This window comes from Salvelinus alpinus, chromosome 5 (genome assembly GCF_045679555.1).
Source record: "Salvelinus alpinus chromosome 5, SLU_Salpinus.1, whole genome shotgun sequence".
NCBI lineage: Eukaryota > Metazoa > Chordata > Actinopteri > Salmoniformes > Salmonidae > Salvelinus > Salvelinus alpinus.
The window spans coordinates 11,572,822-11,594,143 of NC_092090.1; the positions used below are offsets into that span (position 1 = coordinate 11,572,822).

At 47.7% G+C, this 21,322-nt stretch overlaps 1 protein-coding gene across 2 annotated transcripts; it reads right to left on the reverse strand.

Moving 5' to 3' along the window:
- Positions 1-239: 239 nt before the first annotated feature.
- On the reverse strand, positions 240-19,905 carry leo1 (LEO1 homolog, Paf1/RNA polymerase II complex component). Of its 2 annotated transcripts, none has more exons than XM_071400586.1 (14): positions 19,747-19,905; positions 19,220-19,362; positions 18,871-19,136; positions 18,263-18,741; positions 16,442-16,792; positions 14,275-14,369; positions 13,413-13,561; positions 12,519-12,603; positions 12,162-12,256; positions 9,635-9,769; positions 3,948-4,083; positions 1,362-1,566; positions 785-882; positions 240-548 (listed from the first exon to the last, which is right to left on the reverse strand). In XM_071400586.1, exons 1-14 carry the CDS (start codon positions 19,802-19,804, stop codon positions 429-431), a joined length of 2,415 nt encoding a protein of 804 aa, XP_071256687.1. In that variant the 5' UTR covers positions 19,805-19,905; the 3' UTR covers positions 240-428. The 2 variants fall into 2 exon arrangements, with proteins under 2 accessions (XP_071256687.1, XP_071256686.1); XM_071400585.1 differs by having other exon boundaries at positions 16,424-16,792.
- Between the last annotated feature and the right edge of the window lie 1,417 nt (positions 19,906-21,322).

Sequence of the window (21,322 nt, forward strand, 5' to 3'; positions counted from 1 at the left end):
CCACCCCTCTCCTCTCTTACCCATCCTCATCCTCCACTCTCCACCACCCCTCTCTCCTCTCTTACCCATCCTCATCCTTCCCTCTCTGCTGTGCCAGATGGATTGAACAGTATCTACTGTTAGTGAAGAGGTCAGACAGTCCTTCCCCCCTTCAACTCTCCATCTTTAACCTCGATTAGAAAATGGACATCTCAAAACAAAAACAAACTTTAAAAAGAATCATAACAAAGAGACTGAGGTTTGGTGGTTGAGATAAACACCTAGTTCATCTTCTCTTTATTCCTACAGCTGTACAGAGCTCTCACTCACTCACACAGTCATCATTAGAAAATATACAAACTACAAATTAAACGTTTAGGTCTACATCGCGACGCATTGGATATAACAAAACACTGATAATACAGTGGTATGATAGAAAAAAACAGACATCATTCATCATCTTCCTCCTCCTCTTCGTCGCTGATGACGTATTTCTTTGCCTTCTTGGGTTCCACCTCCTCCTCCTCCTCATCCTCCTCAGCCTTCCTCTTCCCTGAACTCTCCCCTTCCTAGAGAGAGAGAGGGGAGAGGGGGGGGGGAGAAAGAGGGGGGAGACAGGAAAAATGTGATTTGACTCATTTCAGATCTGCGTCAATGTGCTTTGTTACCTGAACTAGATTCCTATATGTAGTGATTCACACTGCCTTCTGCTGGTAGATCATAGGACTGCACCCTCTGTCACAACTCATCTCTCCATTCTCTCACTGTACTAAAACCTGTGTGTGTGTGTGTGTGTGTGTCTCACCTCGTCAGAGTCTAGTTTCTTGGCCTTGAGCAGTCTCTGGGCTTTATCATCATCAGAACCCTCATCACTGTCAGACGAGTAGATCCTAGCACGCTCCTCTATATGGAGAGAGGAGGGACGGAAGAGAGGGGGACGGAAGAGAGGAGGGACGGAAGAGAAAGAGTGGAGGAGAGATGGAAGAGGAGAGAGACGGAAGAGAGTGGAGGAGGGGAGGGGAGGGGGATGGAAAAGGGGAGACGGTGGAGAGAAAGGGAGAGAACGCATTGACATGAGCAAATACAAACACTTTCACTGTCTCCTCAGCCCTTGTCCTCCTCCCTTGTATTTAATCTGGATGTGTCTCTGTTTAGATATGGTGTGTGTCCTCACCCCTCAGTCCTCCTCCTCCTCCCTTGTATTTAATCTGGATGTGTCTCTGTTTAGATATGGTATGTGTCCTCACCCCTCAGTCCTCCTCCCTTGTATTTAATCTGGATGTGTCTCTGTTTAGATATGGTATGTGTCCTCACCCCTCAGTCCTCCTCCTCCCTTGTATTTAATCTGGATGTGTCTCTGTTTAGATATGGTGTGTCCTCACCCCTCAGTCCTCCTCCTCCTCCTCCTCCTCCCTTGTATTTGCTCTTGATGGCGGCCAGGCTGACCGACTCGTCCCCCTCCTCATCGTCGTCATAGCGATCAGGCTCCAGGTAACCGGCACTCAGCCCACGTTGGTGCTGCTTCTCTCTCATCCGCCGCTGTTGGCCCTCACGACGGATAGACGCACGCAGACGTTCCTCCTCTTTCTGTAGGGGGGGGGGGGGAGCAGGAGGAGAGATGGGCCAACATTTTAACCCCTCAAATGAGATAAGGTGTCGTCCTGTCTATTTGAAATGTTCTGAGAAAATATAGGAGACTGTAAATCAGCAATAGAAGCCCAGTCAGTGCTTCTAGTAACAACAGAAAGTCTGTCTCGTCTCCAGACTGTAGTTATTATACTGAACAAAAATATAAACCGCAACATGTAAAGCAGAAAGAGGAGGAAGGGAAGCGCTACTAAGGTACACAATAGTACATGTTGGTAGATAGAAGGGGCTCTTTGGTAAAAGGGGTAAATTGGTCATCAAAAAGAGAGGAGGACCAAAGCACTCTTCATATAATTCATTAAAATGCCTTAATTAGCATGTTCAATAGAAACAACGTTTTTTTTTTTTAATGACGCGTTTGGGCTGCATGGCCTTCGTCAGGGAGTACAACCAAAAAAAAGAATACAATGTCCTTTTTTGAACAGCAACATGTGAAGTGTCGGTCCCATGTTTTTACTGAGCTGATATATATACACGATTCAAGAAATGTTTCATATTCACAAAAAAGCTTATTTCTCTCAAATGTTGTCCACAAATTTATTTACATCTCTGTTAGTGAGAATGTCTCTTTTGCCAAGATAATCCATCCACCTGACAGGTGTGGAATATCAAGAAGCATGATCATTACATAGGTGCACCTTCTGCTGGGGACAATAAAAGACTACTCTAAAATGTGCAGTTTTGTCACATAATACAATGCCACAGATGTCTCAAGTTGAGGGATGCTGACTGCAGGAATGTCCAGAGAATTTGATGTTAATTTCTCTACCATAAAGCACCTCCGTAACATAGTTTTAGAGAATTTGGCAGTACGTCCAATCGGCCTTACAACCACACCAGCTCAGGACCTTCACATCCGACTTCTTCACCTGCGGGATCGTCTGAAATCAGCCACCCAGACAACTGTTGAAACTGTGGGTTTGCACAACTGAAGAATTTCTGTACAAACTGTCAGAAACCGTTTCAGGGAAGCTCATCTGAGTGCTTGTTGTCCTCACCGGGGTCTTGACCTGACTGCAGTTCAGTTGTAACTGACTGCAGTGGGAAAATGCTCCCCTTCGATGGCCATGCTGGACAGGTTTCAACTGTACCAGGCAGATGGCAGACGGCATGTATGGTGTTGAGTGGGCGAGCAGTTTGCTGATGTCAACAGAGTGCCCCATGGTGGTGGTGGGGTTATGGTATGGGCAGGCATGCGCTACGGACAACGAACACAATTGCATTTTATCAATGGAAATTTGAATGCACAGAGATACCGTGACGAGATCCTGAGGCCCATTGTTGTGCCATTCATCCGCCGCCATCACCTCATAATTCAGAATGATAATGCACGGCCCCATGTTGCAAGGATCTGTACACAATTCCTGGAAGCTGAAAATGTCCCTGTTCTTCCATGGCCTGCATACTCAGACATGTCACCCATTGAGCATGTTTGGGATGCTCTGGATCAACATATATACGACAGCGTGTTCCAGTTCCCGCCCATATCCAGCAACTTCACACAGCCATTGAAGAGGAGTGGGTCAACGTTCCACAGGCCACTAACAACAGCCTGATCAACTCCATGTGAAGGAGATGTGTCACGCTGCATGAGGCAAATGGTGGTCACACCAGATACTGACTGGTTTTCTTTATCTAAGGTATCTGTGACCGACAGATGCATATCTGTATTCCCAGTCATGTGAAATCTACAGATCAAGGCCTAATGCATTGATTTCAATTGACTGATTTACTTATATAAACTGTAACTAAGTAAAATCTTTTAAAATTGTTGCATTTTTTTGCGTTAATATTTTTGTTGAGTGTAGTTCTGCTAACATCACACCACACATCTCATAACCTTATTACATGACATCCTATATGTGTCACGCTCTGGCCTTAGTTATCTTAGTTTTCTTTATTATTTTAGTTAGGCCAGGGTGTGACATGGGGGATGTATGTGTTTTCTATTGTCTAGGGGTTTTTGTATGTTTATGGGGCAGTGTTTAGTCTAGGTCTATGTCTATGGTTGCCTGGATTGGTTCTCAATTAGAGACAGCTGTCTATCGTTGTCTCTGATTGGGAGCCATATTTAGGCAGCCATAGTCATTAGGTAGTTTGTGGGTGATTGTCTATGTGTAAGTTGCCAGTGTCTGCACTTATTGTTTGTATAGCTTCACGTTCGTCTGTTTGTTGTTTTGATTAGTTTGTATAGTGTTCGTTTCGTTTTCGTCTTCATTAAAAGAGAGAATGTATTGTTATCACGCTGCGCCTTGGTCCTCCTCACTTAAATGTTACGACGAACGTGACAATATGAAACCACACAGTCCAGCGTGTGTTACCTTGATCATCTCATTGCGTTGAGACTCAGGGTCTCGTCCAGCCATGGGCAGTATTCTAATCTTCTGGGTCTTAGAGCAGCGGTCAGCCAGAGAGAGGGTCATCTTCCTGTGGGTGGCGCTGTCTGTGGAGTGGGGTCTGGAGAGAGAAAACACAGCTTTATATCTCAAATCAGACATTCATGTTTGTTCCTTCAAACTGAAAGAGGAACAGCGTCTCATAACACTGTACCAAAACAAGTCCTGTTCTAATACCGTACCAAAACAAGTCCTGTTCTAATACCGTACCAGAACAAGTCCCGTTCTAATACCGTACCAAAACAAGTCCCGTTCTAATACCGTACCAAAACAAGTCCCGTTCTAATACCGTACCAAAACAAGTCCCGTTCTAATACCGTACCAAAACAAGTCCCGTTCTAATACCGTACCAAAACAAGTCCCGTTCTAATACCGTACCAAAACAAGTCCCGTTCTAATACCGTACCAAAACAAGTCCCGTTCTAATACCGTACCAAAACAAGTCCCGTTCTAATACCGTACCAAAACAAGTCCCGTTCTAATACCGTACCAAAACAAGTCCCGTTCTAATACCGTACCAAAACAAGTCCCGTTCTAATACCGTACCAAAACAAGTCCCGTTCTAATACCGTACCAAAACAAGTCCCGTTCTAATACTGTACCAAAACAAGTCCCGTTCTAATACTGTACCAAAACAAGTCCCGTTCTAATACTGTACCAAAACAAGTCCCGTTCTAATACTGTACCAAAACAAGTCCCGTTCTAATACTGTACCAGAACAAGTCCCGTTCTAATACCGTACCAGAACAAGTCCCGTTCTAATACTGTACCAGAACAAGTCCCGTTCTAATACTGTACCAGAACAAGTCCCGTTCTAATACCGTACCAGAACAAGTCCCGTTCTAATACCGTACCAAAACAAGTCCCGTTCTAATACCGTACCAGAACAAGTCCCGTTCTAATACCGTACCAGAACAAGTCCCGTTCTAATACCGTACCAAAACAAGTCCCGTTCTAATACTGTACCAGAACAAGTCCCGTTCTAATACTGTACCAGAACAAGTCCCGTTCTAATACCGTACCAAAACAAGTCCCGTTCTAATACCGTACCAGAACAAGTCCCGTTCTAATACCGTACCAGAACAAGTCCCGTTCTAATACTGTACCAGAACAAGTCCCGTTCTAATACCGTACCAAAACAAGTCCCGTTCTAATACTGTACCAAAACAAGTCCCGTTCTATTGTAATACCGTACCAAAACAAGTCCCGTTCTAATACCGTACCAAAACAAGTCCCGTTCTATTGTAATACTGTACCAAAACAAGTCCCGTTCTATTGTAATACTGTACCAAAACAAGTCCCGTTCTAATACTGTACCAGAACAAGTCCCGTTCTAATACCGTACCAGAACAAGTCCCGTTCTAATACCGTACCAAAACAAGTCCCGTTCTAATACTGTACCAGAACAAGTCCCGTTCTAATACCGTACCAGAACAAGTCCCGTTCTAATACCGTACCAAAACAAGTCCCGTTCTAATACCGTACCAGAACAAGTCCCGTTCTAATACCGTACCAGAACAAGTCCCGTTCTAATACTGTACCAGAACAAGTCCCGTTCTAATACCGTACCAAAACAAGTCCCGTTCTAATACTGTACCAAAACAAGTCCCGTTCTATTGTAATACCGTACCAAAACAAGTCCCGTTCTAATACCGTACCAAAACAAGTCCCGTTCTATTGTAATACTGTACCAAAACAAGTCCCGTTCTATTGTAATACTGTACCAAAACAAGTCCCGTTCTAATACTGTACCAGAACAAGTCCCGTTCTAATACCGTACCAAAACAAGTCCCGTTCTAATACTGTACCAAAACAAGTCCCGTTCTAATACCGTACCAAAACAAGTCCCGTTCTAATACCGTACCAAAACGAGTCCCGTTCTAATACCGTACCAAAACGAGTCCCGTTCTAATACCGTACCAAAACAAGTCCCGTTCTAATACCGTACCAAAACAAGTCCCGTTCTAATACCGTACCAAAACAAGTCCCGTTCTAATACTGTACCAAAACAAGTCCCGTTCTAATACTGTACCAAAACAAGTCCCGTTCTAATACTGTACCAAAACAAGTCCCGTTCTAATACCGTACCAGAACAAGTCCCGTTCTATTGTAATACCGTACCAGAACAAGTCCCGTTCTATTGTAATACCGTACCAGAACAAGTCCCGTTCTATTGTAATACCGTACCAGAACAAGTCCCGTTCTATTGTAATACCGTACCAGAACAAGTCCCGTTCTAATACTGTACCAGAACAAGTCCCGTTCTATTGTAATACCGTACCAGAACAAGTCCCGTTCTAATACTGTACCAGAACAAGTCCGGTTCTAATACCGTACCAGAACAAGTCCCGTTCTAATACCGTACCAGAACAAGTCCCGTTCTAATACTGTACCAGAACAAGTCCCGTTCTAATACCGTACCAGAACAAGTCCCGTTCTAATACCGTACCAGAACAAGTCCCGTTCTAATACCGTACCAGAACAAGTCCCGTTCTAATACCGTACCAGAACAAGTCCCGTTCTAATACCGTACCAGAACAAGTCCCGTTCTAATACCGTACCAGAACAAGTCCCGTTCTAATACTGTACCAGAACAAGTCCCGTTCTAATACCGTACCAGAACAAGTCCGGTTCTAATACCGTACCAGAACAAGTCCCGTTCTAATACCGTACCAAAACAAGTCCCGTTCTAATACCGTACCAAAACAAGTCCCGTTCTAATACCGTGCCAGAACAAGTCCCGTTCTAATACCGTACCAGAACAAGTCCCGTTCTAATACCGTACCAGAACAAGTCCCGTTCTAATACCGTACCAGAACAAGTCCGGTTCTAATACCGTACCAGAACAAGTCCCGTTCTAATACCGTACCAGAACAAGTCCCGTTCTAATACCGTACAGGAACAAGTCCCGTTCTAATACTGTACAGGAACAAGTCCCGTTCTATTGTAATACCGTACCAGAACAAGTCCCGTTCTATTGTAATACCGTACCAGAACAAGTCCCGTTCTATTGTAATACCGTACCAGAACAAGTCCCGTTCTAATACTGTACCAGAACAAGTCCGGTTCTAATACCGTACCAGAACAAGTCCCGTTCTAATACTGTACCAGAACAAGTCCCGTTCTAATACCGTACCAAAACAAGTCCCGTTCTATTGTAATACCGTACCAGAACAAGTCCCGTTCTAATACTGTACCAGAACAAGTCCGGTTCTAATACCGTACCAGAACAAGTCCGGTTCTAATACCGTACCAGAACAAGTCCCGTTCTAATACTGTACCAGAACAAGTCCCGTTCTAATACCGTACCAGAACAAGTCCCGTTCTAATACCGTACCAAAACAAGTCCCGTTCTAATACTGTACCAGAACAAGTCCCGTTCTAATACTGTACCAGAACAAGTCCCGTTCTAATACTGTACCAAAACAAGTCCCGTTCTAATACCGTACCAGAACAAGTCCCGTTCTAATACTGTACCAGAACAAGTCCCGTTCTAATACTGTACCAGAACAAGTCCCGTTCTAATACTGTACCAGAACAAGTCCCGTTCTAATACTGTACCAGAACAAGTCCCGTTCTAATACTGTACCAGAACAAGTCCCGTTCTAATACTGTACCAGAACAAGTCCCGTTCTAATACTGTACCAGAACAAGTCCCGTTCTAATACCGTACCAGAACAAGTCCCGTTCTAATACCGTACCAAAACAAGTCCCGTTCTATTGTAATACCGTACCAGAACAAGTCCCGTTCTAATACTGTACCAGAACAAGTCCGGTTCTAATACCGTACCAGAACAAGTCCGGTTCTAATACCGTACCAGAACAAGTCCCCGTTCTAATACTGTACCAAAACAAGTCCCGTTCTAATACTGTACCAGAACAAGTCCCGTTCTAATACCGTACCAGAACAAGTCCCGTTCTAATACCGTACCAAAACAAGTCCCGTTCTAATACCGTACCAGAACAAGTCCCGTTCTAATACCGTACCAGAACAAGTCCCGTTCTAATACCGTACCAAAACAAGTCCCGTTCTAATACCGTACCAAAACAAGTCCGGTTCTAATACTGTACCAGAACAAGTCCCGTTCTAATACTGTACCAGAACAAGTCCCGTTCTAATACTGTACCAGAACAAGTCCCGTTCTAATACTGTACCAAAACAAGTCCTGTTCTAATACCGTACCAAAACAAGTCCCGTTCTAATACTGTACCAAAACAAGTCCTGTTCTAATACCGTACCAAAACAAGTCCCGTTCTAATACTGTACCAGAACAAGTCCCGTTCTAATACTGTACCAGAACAAGTCCCGTTCTAATACGGTACCAAAACAAGTCCCGTTCTATTGTAATACCGTACCAGAACAAGTCCCGTTCTAATACGGTACCAAAACAAGTCCCGTTCTATTGTAATACCGTACCAGAACAAGTCCCGTTCTAATACTGTACCAGAACAAGTCCCGTTCTAATACTGTACCAGAACAAGTCCCGTTCTAATACTGTACCAGAACAAGTCCCGTTCTAATACTGTACCAGAACAAGTCCCGTTCTATTGTAATACCGTACCAGAACAAGTCCCGTTCTAATACTGTACCAGAACAAGTCCCGTTCTATTGTAATACCGTACCAGAACAAGTCCCGTTCTAATACTGTACCAGAACAAGTCCCGTTCTATTGTAATACCGTACCAGAACAAGTCCCGTTCTAATACTGTACCAGAACAAGTCCCGTTCTAATACTGTACCAGAACAAGTCCCGTTCTATTGTAATACTGTACCAGAACAAGTCCCGTTCTAATACTGTACCAGAACAAGTCCCGTTCTAATACTGTACCAGAACAAGTCCCGTTCTAATACTGTACCAGAACAAGTCCCGTTCTAATACTGTACCAGAACAAGTCCCCGTTCTAATACTGTACCAAAACAAGTCCCCGTTCTAATACTGTACCAGAACAAGTCCCGTTCTAATACTGTACCAAAACAAGTCCCGTTCTATTGTAATACCGTACCAGAACAAGTCCCGTTCTAATACTGTACCAGAACAAGTCCCGTTCTAATACTGTACCAGAACAAGTCCCGTTCTAATACTGTACCAGAACAAGTCCCGTTCTAATACTGTACCAGAACAAGTCCCGTTCTAATACTGTACCAGAACAAGTCCCCGTTCTAATACTGTACCAAAACAAGTCCCCGTTCTAATACTGTACCAGAACAAGTCCCGTTCTAATACTGTACCAGAACAAGTCCCGTTCTAACACTGTACCAAAACAAGTCCCGTTCTAATACTGTACCAGAACAAGTCCCGTTCTAATACTGTACCAGAACAAGTCCCGTTCTAATACTGTACCAGAACAAGTCCCGTTCTAATACTGTACCAGAACAAGTCCCGTTCTAATACTGTACCAGAACAAGTCCCGTTCTAATACTGTACCAGAACAAGTCCCGTTCTAATACTGTACCAGAACAAGTCCCGTTCTAATACCGTACCAGAACAAGTCCCGTTCTAATACCGTACCAAAACAAGTCCCGTTCTAATACTGTACCAGAACAAGTCCCGTTCTAATACTGTACCAGAACAAGTCCCGTTCTAATACTGTGTGTGTATAGACAGTGTTACCTGAAGGTGAGTTTGGTCTTGAACACAGCCTGTCCCTGTAGTCCAGTCCCTTGTCTGATGAACAGGTGGTTGTGGTCTCCTTGGAGAGGAGCTTTATACACATCAAACACCTCGTTACCCAGGTGGAGAGACATGCTGTGGAGACAGAACACATCAAACACCTCGTTACCCAGGTGGAGAGACATGCTGTGGAGACAGAACACATCAAACACCTCGTTACCCAGGTGGAGAGACCTGCTGTGGAGACAGAACACATCAAACACCTCGTTACCCAGGTGGAGAGACCTGCTGTGGAGACAGAACACATCAAACACCTCGTTACCCAGGTGGAGAGACCTGCTGTGGAGACAGAACACATCAAACACCTCGTTACCCAGGTGGAGAGACCTGCTGTGGAGACAGAACACATCAAACACCTCGTTACCCAGGTGGAGAGACCTGCTGTGGAGACAGAACACATCAAACACCTCGTTACCCAGGTGGAGAGACCTGCTGTGGAGACAGAACACATCAAACACCTCGTTACCCAGGTGGAGAGACATGCTGTGGAGACAGAACACATCAAACACCTCGTTACCCAGGTGGAGAGACCTGCTGTGGAGACAGAACACATCAAACACCTCGTTACCCAGGTGGAGAGACATGCTGTGGAGACAGAACACATCAAACACCTCGTTACCCAGGTGGAGAGACATGCTGTGGAGACAGAACACATCAAACACCTCGTTACCCAGGTGGAGAGACCTGCTGTGGAGACAGAACACATCAAACACCTCGTTACCCAGGTGGAGAGACCTGCTGTGGAGACAGAACACATCAAACACCTCGTTACCCAGGTGGAGAGACCTGCTGTGGAGACAGAACACATCAAACACCTCGTTACCCAGGTGGAAAGACCTGCTGTGGAGACAGAACACATCAAACACCTCGTTACCCAGGTGGAGAGACGTTCTGTGGAGACAGAACACATCAAACACCTCGTTAAGCAGGTGGAGAGACCTGCTGTGGAGACAGAACACATCAAACACCTCGTTACCCAGGTGGAGAGACCTGCTGTGGAGACAGAACACATCAAACACCTCGTTACCCAGGTGGAGAGACGTTCTGTGGAGACAGAACACATCAAACACCTCGTTAAGCAGGTGGAGAGACCTGCTGTGGAGACAGAACACATCAAACACCTCGTTAAGCAGGTGGAGAGACCTGCTGTGGAGACAGAACACATCAAACACCTCGTTACCCAGGTGGAGAGACCTGCTGTGGAGACAGAACACATCAAACACCTCGTTACCCAGGTGGAGAGACGTTCTGTGGAGACAGAACACATCAAACACGTCGTTACCCAGGTGGAGAGACCTGCTGTGGAGACAGAACACATCAAACACCTCGTTACCCAGGTGGAGAGACCTGCTGTGGAGACAGAACACATCAAACACCTCGTTACCCAGGTGGAGAGACCTGCTGTGGAGACAGAACACATCAAACACCTCGTTAAGCAGGTGGAGAGACCTGCTGTGGAGACAGAACACATCAAACACCTCGTTACCCAGGTGGAGAGACGTTCTGTGGAGACAGAACACATCAAACACCTCGTTACCCAGGTGGAGAGACATGCTGTGGAGACAGAACACATCAAACACCTCGTTACCCAGGTGGAGAGACCTGCTGTGGAGACAGAACACATCAAACACCTCGTTACCCAGGTGGAGAGACCTGCTGTGGAGACAGAACACATCAAACACCTCGTTACCCAGGTGGAGAGACCTGCTGTGGAGACAGAACACATCAAACACCTCGTTACCCAGGTGGAGAGACATGCTGTGGAGACAGAACACATCAAACACCTCGTTACCCAGGTGGAGAGACATGCTGTGGAGACAGAACACATCAAACACCTCGTTACCCAGGTGGAGAGACCTGCTGTGGAGACAGAACACATCAAACACCTCGTTACCCAGGTGGAGAGACCTGCTGTGGAGACAGAACACATCAAACACCTCGTTACCCAGGTGGAGAGACATGCTGTGGAGACAGAACACATCAAACACCTCGTTACCCAGGTGGAGAGACCTGCTGTGGAGACAGAACACATCAAACACCTCGTTACCCAGGTGGAGAGACATGCTGTGGAGACAGAATACATCCACAGATACATACACACGTAAACACACATTTCCCATGGCTAAATCAATGTATTAATTATTAATTCAAGCACAATCATCAGCTGTCCGGCGTTACTCCTCTTCATCAGCTGTCCAGCGTTACTCCTCTTCATCAGCTGTCCAGCGTTACTCCTCTTCATCAGGAGTCCAGCGTTACTCCTCTTCATCAGGAGTCCAGCGTTACTCCTCTTCATCAGCTGTCCAGTGTTACTCCTCTTCATCAGGAGTCCAGTGTTACTCCTCTTCATCAGCTGTCCAGTGTTACTCCTCTTCATCAGCTGTCCAGTTCTACTCCTCTTCCTCTAGCCCCCTGAGGAACGTGCGGTCGAGTGTGTGTGTGTGTGTGTGTGTGTGCGCACGCTGACCTGCCGTCAGACCACTTGACGATGCGGGCGTTACTGTCTCTGCTCTCGTTCCCCTCCTCGTCTTTCTTGGCTCTCCACCGGATAGTATTCTCAACCTGAACACAGAACATTGTTACAACACTGTTACATCACACACACACACAACACTGTTACATCACACAGAACATTGTTACAACACTGTCACATCACTGTTACATCACACACACACACAACACTGTCACAACACACACACAACACATACACAACACTGTCACATCACACACACACACAACACTGTCGCAAAACACACAACACTGTCGCAACACACACAACACACACAGCGCAGGAACTGAGCACACACACAGGGCACACACACACCTTCAGCTTGAGCCTGGTCCGTCCCTCTTCATCCAACATCTCCTCATCCTCAAACTCATCTTCATAGTACTGGGAGTCAAAGGGTCTGAACGGAGAGGAATACACACATCCAGTTCAGAGAGAAGACACTGCTTCTACCTATCCAGACCCTTCAGATCTGAGAACATGGAATGCTCAGGGAGAGGTCAGAGTTAGGGGTCAGGGGAGGGCGGGGTCAGGGGGGTGTCAGGGTCAGGGGAGGGCGGTGTCAGGGTTAGGGGTCAGGGGAGGGCGGTGTCAGGGTTAGGGGTCAGGGGAGGGCGGGGTCAGGGTTAAGGTCAGGGGGGTGTCAGGATTAGGGGGGTATCAGGGTTAAGGTCAGGGGGGTGTCAGGGTTAGGGGCCAGGGGAGGGCAGGGTCAGGGTTAAGGTCAGGGGGGTATCAGGGTTAAGGTCAGGGGAGTGTCAGGGTTAGGGGTCAGGGGAGGGCGGGGTCAGGGGCCAGGGTGAGGGCGGGGTCAGGGTTAGGGGCCAGGGGAGGGCGGGGTCAGGGTTAGGGGCCAGGGGAGTGCGGGGTCAGGGGGGTGTCAGGGGAGGGGGAGGGCGGGGTCAGGGGCCAGGGGAGGGCGGGGTCAGGGGGGTGTCAGGGTTAGGGGCCAGGGGAGGGCGGGGTCAGGGGGGTGTCAGGGTTAGGGGTCAGGGGAGGGCGGGGTCAGGGTTAAGGTCAGGGGAGGGCGGGGTCAGGGTCAGGGGCCAGGGGAGGGCGGGGTCAGGGGGGTCAGGGTTAGGGGCCAGGGGAGGGCGGGGTCAGGGGGGTGTCAGGGTTAGGGGTCACGGGAGGGCGGGGTCAGGGTCAGGGTTAGGGGCCAGGGCGAGGGTCAGGAAGTGAACTGGGACCATCTGGGGTGAGTCTAACCTGGGCTCAACAGAGAGGAAGTTGGGTAGTTTGACGAAGTAGAGGTCTGATCCTAGATCAGTGCTGACTTTTGGAATCTCCACCTCGATACGAGTCTCTGGAACGTGCTCCTCCTCAGCCTGCTCCCCTTCCATACCATCCTCTTGGTCCTGGGGAGAGACACACACACAGAGACACACAGACAGAGACACACAGACAGAGACAAACAGACAGAGACACACAGACAGAGACACACAGACAGAGACACACGCACAGAAACACGCACAGAAACACGCACAGAAACACGCACAGAAACACGCACAGAGACTCTTCATTATTAGTTATTGTAACATGCAGTGGTAAAGTATGTCTCACCAGGGGTTGTCCTGGAGTGGGGTAAAGTATGTCTCACCAGGGGTTGTCCTGGAGTGGGGGGGTAAAGTATGTCTCACCAGGGGTTGTCCTGGAGTGGGGGGGGGGGGGTAAAGTATGTCTCACCAGGGGTTGTCCTGGAGTGGGGGGGGTAAAGTATGTCTCACCAGGGGTTGTCCTGGAGTGGGGGGGGGTAAAGTATGTCTCACCAGGGGTTGTCCTGGAGTGGGGGGGTAAAGTATGTCTCACCAGGGGTTGTCCTGGAGTGGGGGGGTAAAGTATGTCTCACCAGGGGTTGTCCTGGAGTGGGAGGGTAAAGTATGTCTCACCAGGGGTTGTCCTGGAGTGGGAGGGTAAAGTATGTCTCACCAGGGGTTGTCCTGGAGTGGGGGGGGGGGGGGTAAAGTATGTCTCACCAGGGGTTGTCCTGGAGTGGGGGGGGGGGGGGGGTAAAGTATGTCTCACCAGGGGTTGTCCTGGAGTGGGGGGGGGGGGGTAAAGTATGTCTCACCAGGGGTTGTCCTGGAGTGGGGGGTTTCTCAGCATCACTGTCTGATGAGATGTCGTCTGCCTCTCCAAACAGGTCGTCTGCTGCTGGCTTCTTACCTGAGGAAGAGATGGAGAGAGATGAGTCCTGACCCCTAACCTTTGACCCGTAACAGGTAAGAGTTGAACATGGAGGGATTATACCCTGACCACCCCCGCCTCCTCAAAGTGCATCGGAGTAGGCTTGGGTGGTATCCAGATTGTCATACCGACCTTGTGCCATCCTGGGATATTCAGTAATACCGGCACTGAACACAAGGGGCGCTATTATCAAAACCCACTGAGCCTCTGCAATATGAAGGTTACCAATGCTAATAAGTACATGTAAAATCCCATAGTGAATGCTAGCTAAATGCTAACGAGCGCATTGCGAACATTTTAATAGTCTCTGACAAACTATTTGCTGAACAGACATCTCATAACGGTAATAAAAGTAACTCAAAAACGCTACTCACAGTTTGCTGCACAAAACAAATATTAGACAGCAAAGGGGGATTCTCCTGATCCAGGAGGGGGAATTCTCCTGATCCAGGAGGGGGAATTCTCCTGATCCAGGAGGGGGATTCTCCTGATCCAGGAGGGGGATTCTCCTGATCCAGGAGGGGGATTCTCCTGATCCAGGAGGGGGATTCTCCTGATCCAGGAGGGGGATTCTCCTGATCCAGGAGGGGGATTCTCCTGATCCAGGAGGGGGATTCTCCTGATCCAGGAGGGGGATTCTCCTGATCCAGGAGGGGGATTCTCCTGATCCAGGAGGGGGATTCTCCTGATCCAGGAGGGGGATTCTCCTGATCCAGAAGGGGATTCTCCTAATCCAGGAGGGGGATTCTCCTGATCCAGGAGGGGGATTCTCCTGATCCAGGAGGGGGATTCTCCTGATCCAGGAGGGGGATTCTCCTGATCCAGGAGGGGGATTCTCCTGATCCAGAAGGGGATTCTCTGCTGTTTCCAAGCGAAGCTTGATTTTGGAAGAAACTAACCACTTAGCTAGATAACTAGCTACTAAATTAGCAAACCAAATGCACAACTGCAGAGCATTTAGCACCTATTAGACAGTCAACTTAATAGTGAGAAGATATTTAGCTGTCAAATATGTGTAACTACATCACCTGGCTCATGCTGCACAACAGTGAGTGACTCCAGGCTCCGGTCTCACCACGTAACTGGGGACTACCGCTAAGCTTCATAATGTCAAATAATGTGACAGGAGATAAAGCAGATCACCAAACGTATTGCACAAGTTGACTGCAGGTACTGTATTTCATAACATTAAAAAAGTAGCTACAAATATTCAAATGTATTAAATAAATGAGATGGTTTCAACGGTATTGCAAAACCATCCTGTGGCTATTTCCAAATACCCCGGTATACGGTATACGGTATATATCAGGGTTCCTCAAAATGGCGGCCCACAGACCAAATGGTTTTTATTTGGCCCCCCAACTTGAGCAAAATGTTATTTTTTTTAACATAAAAGACTAAAAACACCAGGAAATCAGCTCCAAGTGATTTTCATTTTGGAAAATCAGTTCCCAAGTATTCCCATGCATTATACATACAAATGTAAGCAAGGTTTGAAATGATTATGTTTTAGTCAAATATTAAATCTTATATTTTTTTTGTGTGGTCAATTTGCAGTCTACAAATTATTTGTAATTACGTTCCGGACCCCTGCCGGAACATCCACTCAATCATTTATTTTCTCAGAAAATCGGCCCGCGGCTGAATCTAGTTGATGATATATACCGGCCACGCCTACACCGGGGGGAACCTTGGATCTACACCGGGGGGAACCTTGGATCTACACCGGGGGGAACCTTGGATCTACACCGGGGGGAACCTTGGATCTACACCGGGGGGAACCTTGGATCTACACCGGGGGGAACCTTGGATCTACACCGGGGGGGAACCTTGGATCTTCTCCTCTAGTATGCGTTGAGGAGACCACAAATAGGACTCTTCAGATTAGGGTTGCATTTTTCAAAACGCCCAAGTTGTCCAGAATTCTTGGTTGGAAGACTCCCGGATTCAGGAGAAGCAGGACATCCGGGAATCCTCCAACCAGGATTTCTGGGAAACCAGGGATTTTTGGAAAAGTTCTTAATGCAACCAACCTTCAGATCTAGCTTTACCTTTTCCCTTCTTCTTGGCTCCAACGTCGCTGTCAGAGTCTGAGGCAGACGCCATCTTCTTCTTGGCTCCAACGTCGCTGTCAGAGTCTGAGGCAGACGCCATCTTCTTCTTGGCTCCAACGTCGCTGTCAGAGTCTGAGGCAGACGCCATCTTCTTCTTGGCTCCAACGTCGCTGTCAGAGTCTGAGGCAGACGCCATCTTCTTCTTGGCTCCAACGTCGCTGTCAGAGTCTGAGGCAGACGCCATCTTCTTCTTGGCTCCAACGTCGCTGTCAGAATCTGAGCCAGACGCCATCTTCTTGTTCTTCCGTCCGACGAAGTCATCCTCGCTGTCACTGCCCTTCGCTGACTCTGAAGCACACACATCATTTAATTATTATAATTCTCCTGTAGACTTCCAGTCATTGCTCAAACAAAGATTTAAGATCATTTTACTGGTCAATTGCACACAAAGTCCCCTCGAATTGTTAGTTCACCTTTTAACCCAACCCCTCTCTGAAAAGACACACATATACATACAGTGCATTCTGAATGTATTCAGACCTCTTGACTTCTTCCACATTTTGTTATGTTAGTCTTATTCTAAAATTGATTAAAATATTTTGACAGGATTGTATCGAGGTACAGATCTGGGGAAGGGTACCAAAAAGGTCCCCAAGAACACAGTGGCCTCCATCATTCTTAAATGGAAGAAGTTTGGAACCACCAAGACTTTTCCTAGAGCTGGCCGCCCGGACAAACTGAGCAGTCGGGGGAGAAGGGCCTTGGTCAGAGAGGTGACCAACAACCCGATGGTCACTCTGGCAGAGCTCCAGAGTTCCTCTGTGGAGATTGGGAGAACCTTCCAGAAGGACAACCAACTCTACAGCACTTCACTAATCAGGCCCTTATGGTAGAGTAACCAGAGAGAAGCCACTCCTCAGTAAAAGGCACATGACAGCCCACTTGGAGTTTGCCAAATGGCACCTAAAGGACTTTCAGACCATGAGAAACAATATTCTCTGGTTTGATGAAACCAAGATTGAACTCTTTGGCCTGAATGCCAAGTGTCACGTCTGGATGAAACCTGGCACCATCCCTACGGTAAAGCATGGTGGTGGCAGCATCATGCTGTGGGGATGTTTTTCAGCGGCAGGGACTGGGAGACTAGTCAGGGGGAAAGATGAAAGGAGCAAAGTACAGAGAATCCCTTGATGAAAACCTGTTCCAAAGTGCTCAGGACCTCAGCCTGGGGCGAAGGTTCACCTTCCAACAGGACAACGACCCTAAGCACACAGCCAAGACAACGCAGGAGTGACTTTGGGACAAGTCTGAATGTCTTTGAGGGGCCCAGCCAAAGCCCGGACATGAACCCGATCCAACATCTCTGGAGACCTGAAAAAATCTGTGCAGCGATGCTCCCCATCCGACCTGACAGAACTTGAGAGGATCTGCAGAGAAGAATGGGAGAAACTCCCCAAATGGGAGGGGGGCTGCCAGACTGGGTTCCCGGGGAGCTGCTGTTGTGGGGGGTTAAGTGCCTTGTTCAAGGGCACAGCAGTAAACAATGGCATATAGGATGTGATACAACAACATCATATTGATAAAGCCTGATAGAGCACATGAATACAATAGTAAAGCAGATGTTACTGAAGGTGGCAACGGTTTTCTTTTCAAACTCCAAGATTGATCTAGTGAGTGGCTAGAGGAAGGTCCTTCAGACACCACACACACACACACACACACACACACACACACACACACACACACACACACACACACACACACACACACACACACACACACACACACACACACACACACACACACTTTCTTCAATACCTGACTTCTTCCTGCTCCTGTGCCCCGCCCCGTCCTCATCAGAATTCTCTCGCTCTTCGTCCGATTGGTGCCGCTTCTTCTCCTCCTCCTCATCCTCTGATTGGTCACTCTTAGCCCCTGCTCCCCACTTTTCATCATCTGATTGGTTCTCCTTGCCTGACCCCTCCCCATCTGAGTGGGGGGTGCCGTGCCCTGAGTGGGGGGTGCCGGGGTCTGACAGGGGGGTGCCGGGGTCTGACAGGGGGGTGCCGGGGTCTGACAGGGGGGTGCCGGGCGCCGACTGGGGGGTGCCAGGAACAGACTGGGGGGCCGACTGGGGGGTCCCGGGCGCCGAGTGGGGGGTGCCTGGCGCCGAGTGGGGGGTGCCGGGAACAGACTGGGGGGCCGACTGGGGGGTGCCGGGCGCCGACAGGGGGGTCCCGGGCGCCGACTGGGGGGTCCCGGGCGCCGAGTGGGGGGAGCCGGGGTCGCTATGGATACTGGCGGGAAAACAAGTTATTATGCATTACGTACATTCCAATGAAATTTGTTTTCACTCAAAGTGCTTTCAATACCAGGTGAAAAAGCACCAGCCTATATAAAACCATTCCATAATCACTCCTCCTCACCTCTTCTCAGAGCGAGCACTGCCCCTCCCAGACCTGGGGCTCCCCGCCCCCGATATTGGACTGCCTGCCTCTGACCTTCGATCTCCATCTTCCTCCTGGGGCCCTCTCTCCGACCCACTGTGCTGCTCCGCGTCTGACTGGTCATTGTCCTCGGGCTCCGAGTGCATGCTGGCGTCCGACTGGTGTCCTGAGCGTTCTGACAGGTTTGATTGGTTGTCGCTGTGTCGGCTATGGCGTTCCTCTTCACTGTCATCCCCAAACAGCTCCTGGTTCATAGAGTTATACCATGTCATTATTGAGGCTAAGAGTGTTTCCTGTGTGTGTATGTACTGAAACAACTGGACCTCACCTTGGTGTTGGGCTTTACCCCGTCTTGTCCATCATCGTCTCTCCCGCTGTCGCTGCCGGAGACGTTACTATGGGAACGGGACCGAGGCATCTCCGGCTCAGATTCAGAACCTGAACCAGAGCCAGACGCCACTGCTGAAACCACTGCACACACACACTGTCATGTTAGCTTTCAGCAGAGGGAAAATGTACATGCATGTGAAATAAACACAAATACTAACGTTAGCTACGCACGCACGCACGCCCGCCCTATGGAGAGCTTGGTTGGTTAGCTAGCTAACGTTAATGTGCTGGACCAAGTATGTACTGGCTATTTTGGTTCTAGTTAGGTTGTTGATGGATATTCTCAAAGGTCCTCTTTACTAACGTTAGCTACCTAACGTTAGCTTCGCTAGCATCAGCCAACCGGCCTTAGCTAGATCACATTAGCTAGCTTACTAGCTGTAACTGCATAAAGCTATTAATCTAGCGTAACTTTAGACGTGTTTAACTAACTTTTCGGAACAGCATTTTGATGGCTAACTTCACCTCTTTGTTCGTTGTCACTGTCCCCATCACTCCCGAACAGTTCGTCCATGTCCGCCATTTCTTTCGATAAAGACGAACCGGAAGTGACAGATTAGCGTTTTCCCAGTTCAGCACGACACAGAAATGCACGATTAACTGCGTTGAATATCCACCAGGTGACGGCAGATGAGCGCTATGAAATAAGGGGCATGTAAACATGAATCAGATTAATACGTTAATGGAAATCATTGTTATTTTATCATTTAACCCTGACAAAAAAGATTGCAGTTTATAAAAGTGCAGAATCTGCAGTCGACTGTGGTATTTTGGACGCAGTAATTGCAGAATAACTGCAGTTATACTGCATTGTAACTGCAGTTACACTGCAAAAGTACTGCAGTAAAAAAAACGGTGTTATTTTGGACGCAGTATTTATGGTGTACTGCAGTTATACTACGCACTGACCGTAATCTTTTATTCGTAAGGGAAAGATTGCTACATTTTTACAATTTGTTTGAACATAGTGGTTATCAGACAGACCCTCTCCCTCTCTCTCCCTGCCACCCTCCGTCTCCTTGTTTCACACAGTGTTTACTGAAGGTGAAGCCATACATAAAGCAGAGTTGCTGCTCTAACAATAAGAGATTTCCGTTTTGAAACTGCAGTAAAAGTGCAGTAACTGCAGTCGACTGTGGTATTTTTGGACGCAGTAATTGCAGAATAACTGCTGTGTACTACACTATAACTGCAGTCTTTTTTTGTAAGGGTGCTGAGAGTGAGCAGTGTGGAACATCAATGCTGGGTGATGACACACAGCACAATACCTTCTTTCTCATCTGGTAGAGAGAGGGGCTCACCTGTTGAACAATAAAGATCCTGTCTTCTTGCTCATCTGGTAGAGAGAGGGGCTCACCTGTTGAACAATAAAGATCCTGTCTTCTTTCTCATCTGGTAGAGAGAGGGGCTCACCTGTTGAACAATAAAGATCCTGTCTTTCTTCTCATCTGGTAGAGAGAGGGGCTCACCTGTTGAACAATAAAGATCCTGTCTTCTATCTCATCTGGTAGAGAGAGGGGCTCACCTGTTGAACAATAAAGATCCTGTCTTCTATCTCATCTGGTAGAGAGAGGGGCTCACCTGTTGAACAATAAAGATCCTGTCTTCTATCTCATCTGGTAGAGAGAGGGGCTCACCCGTTGAACAATAAAGATCCTGTCTTCTATCTCATCTGGTAGAGAGAGGGGCTCACCTGTTGAACAATAAAGATCCTGTCTTCTATCTCATCTGGTAGAGAGAGGGGCTCACCTGTTGAACAATAAAGATCCTGTCTTCTATCTCATCTGGTAGAGAGAGGGGCTCACCTGTTGAACAATAAAGATCCTGTCTTCTATCTCATCTGGTAGAGAGAGGGGCTCACCTGTTGAACAATAAAGATCCTGTCTTTCTTCTCATCTGGTAGAGAGAGGGGCTCACCTGTTGAACAATAAAGATCCTGTCTTCTTTCTCATCTGGTAGAGAGAGGGGCTCACCTGTTGAACAATAAAGATCCTGTCTTCTTTCTCATCTGGTAGAGAGAGGGGCTCACCTGTTGAACAAT

Bases quoted from the DNA above. Each gene is read 5' to 3' on its own strand.
- leo1 (XM_071400585.1), bottom strand. From the start codon at position 19,804: ATGGCGGACATGGACGAACTGTTCGGGAGTGATGGGGACAGTGACAAC. The intron at 12,604-13,412 runs GTTAGACTCACC...CTCTCCGTTCAG, and splicing joins TTCCTCTCTGTTGAGCCCAG to ACCCTTTGACTCCCAGTACT. The intron at 12,257-12,518 runs GTGTGTGTGTGC...TTCTGTGTTCAG, and splicing joins GGACCAGGCTCAAGCTGAAG to GTTGAGAATACTATCCGGTG.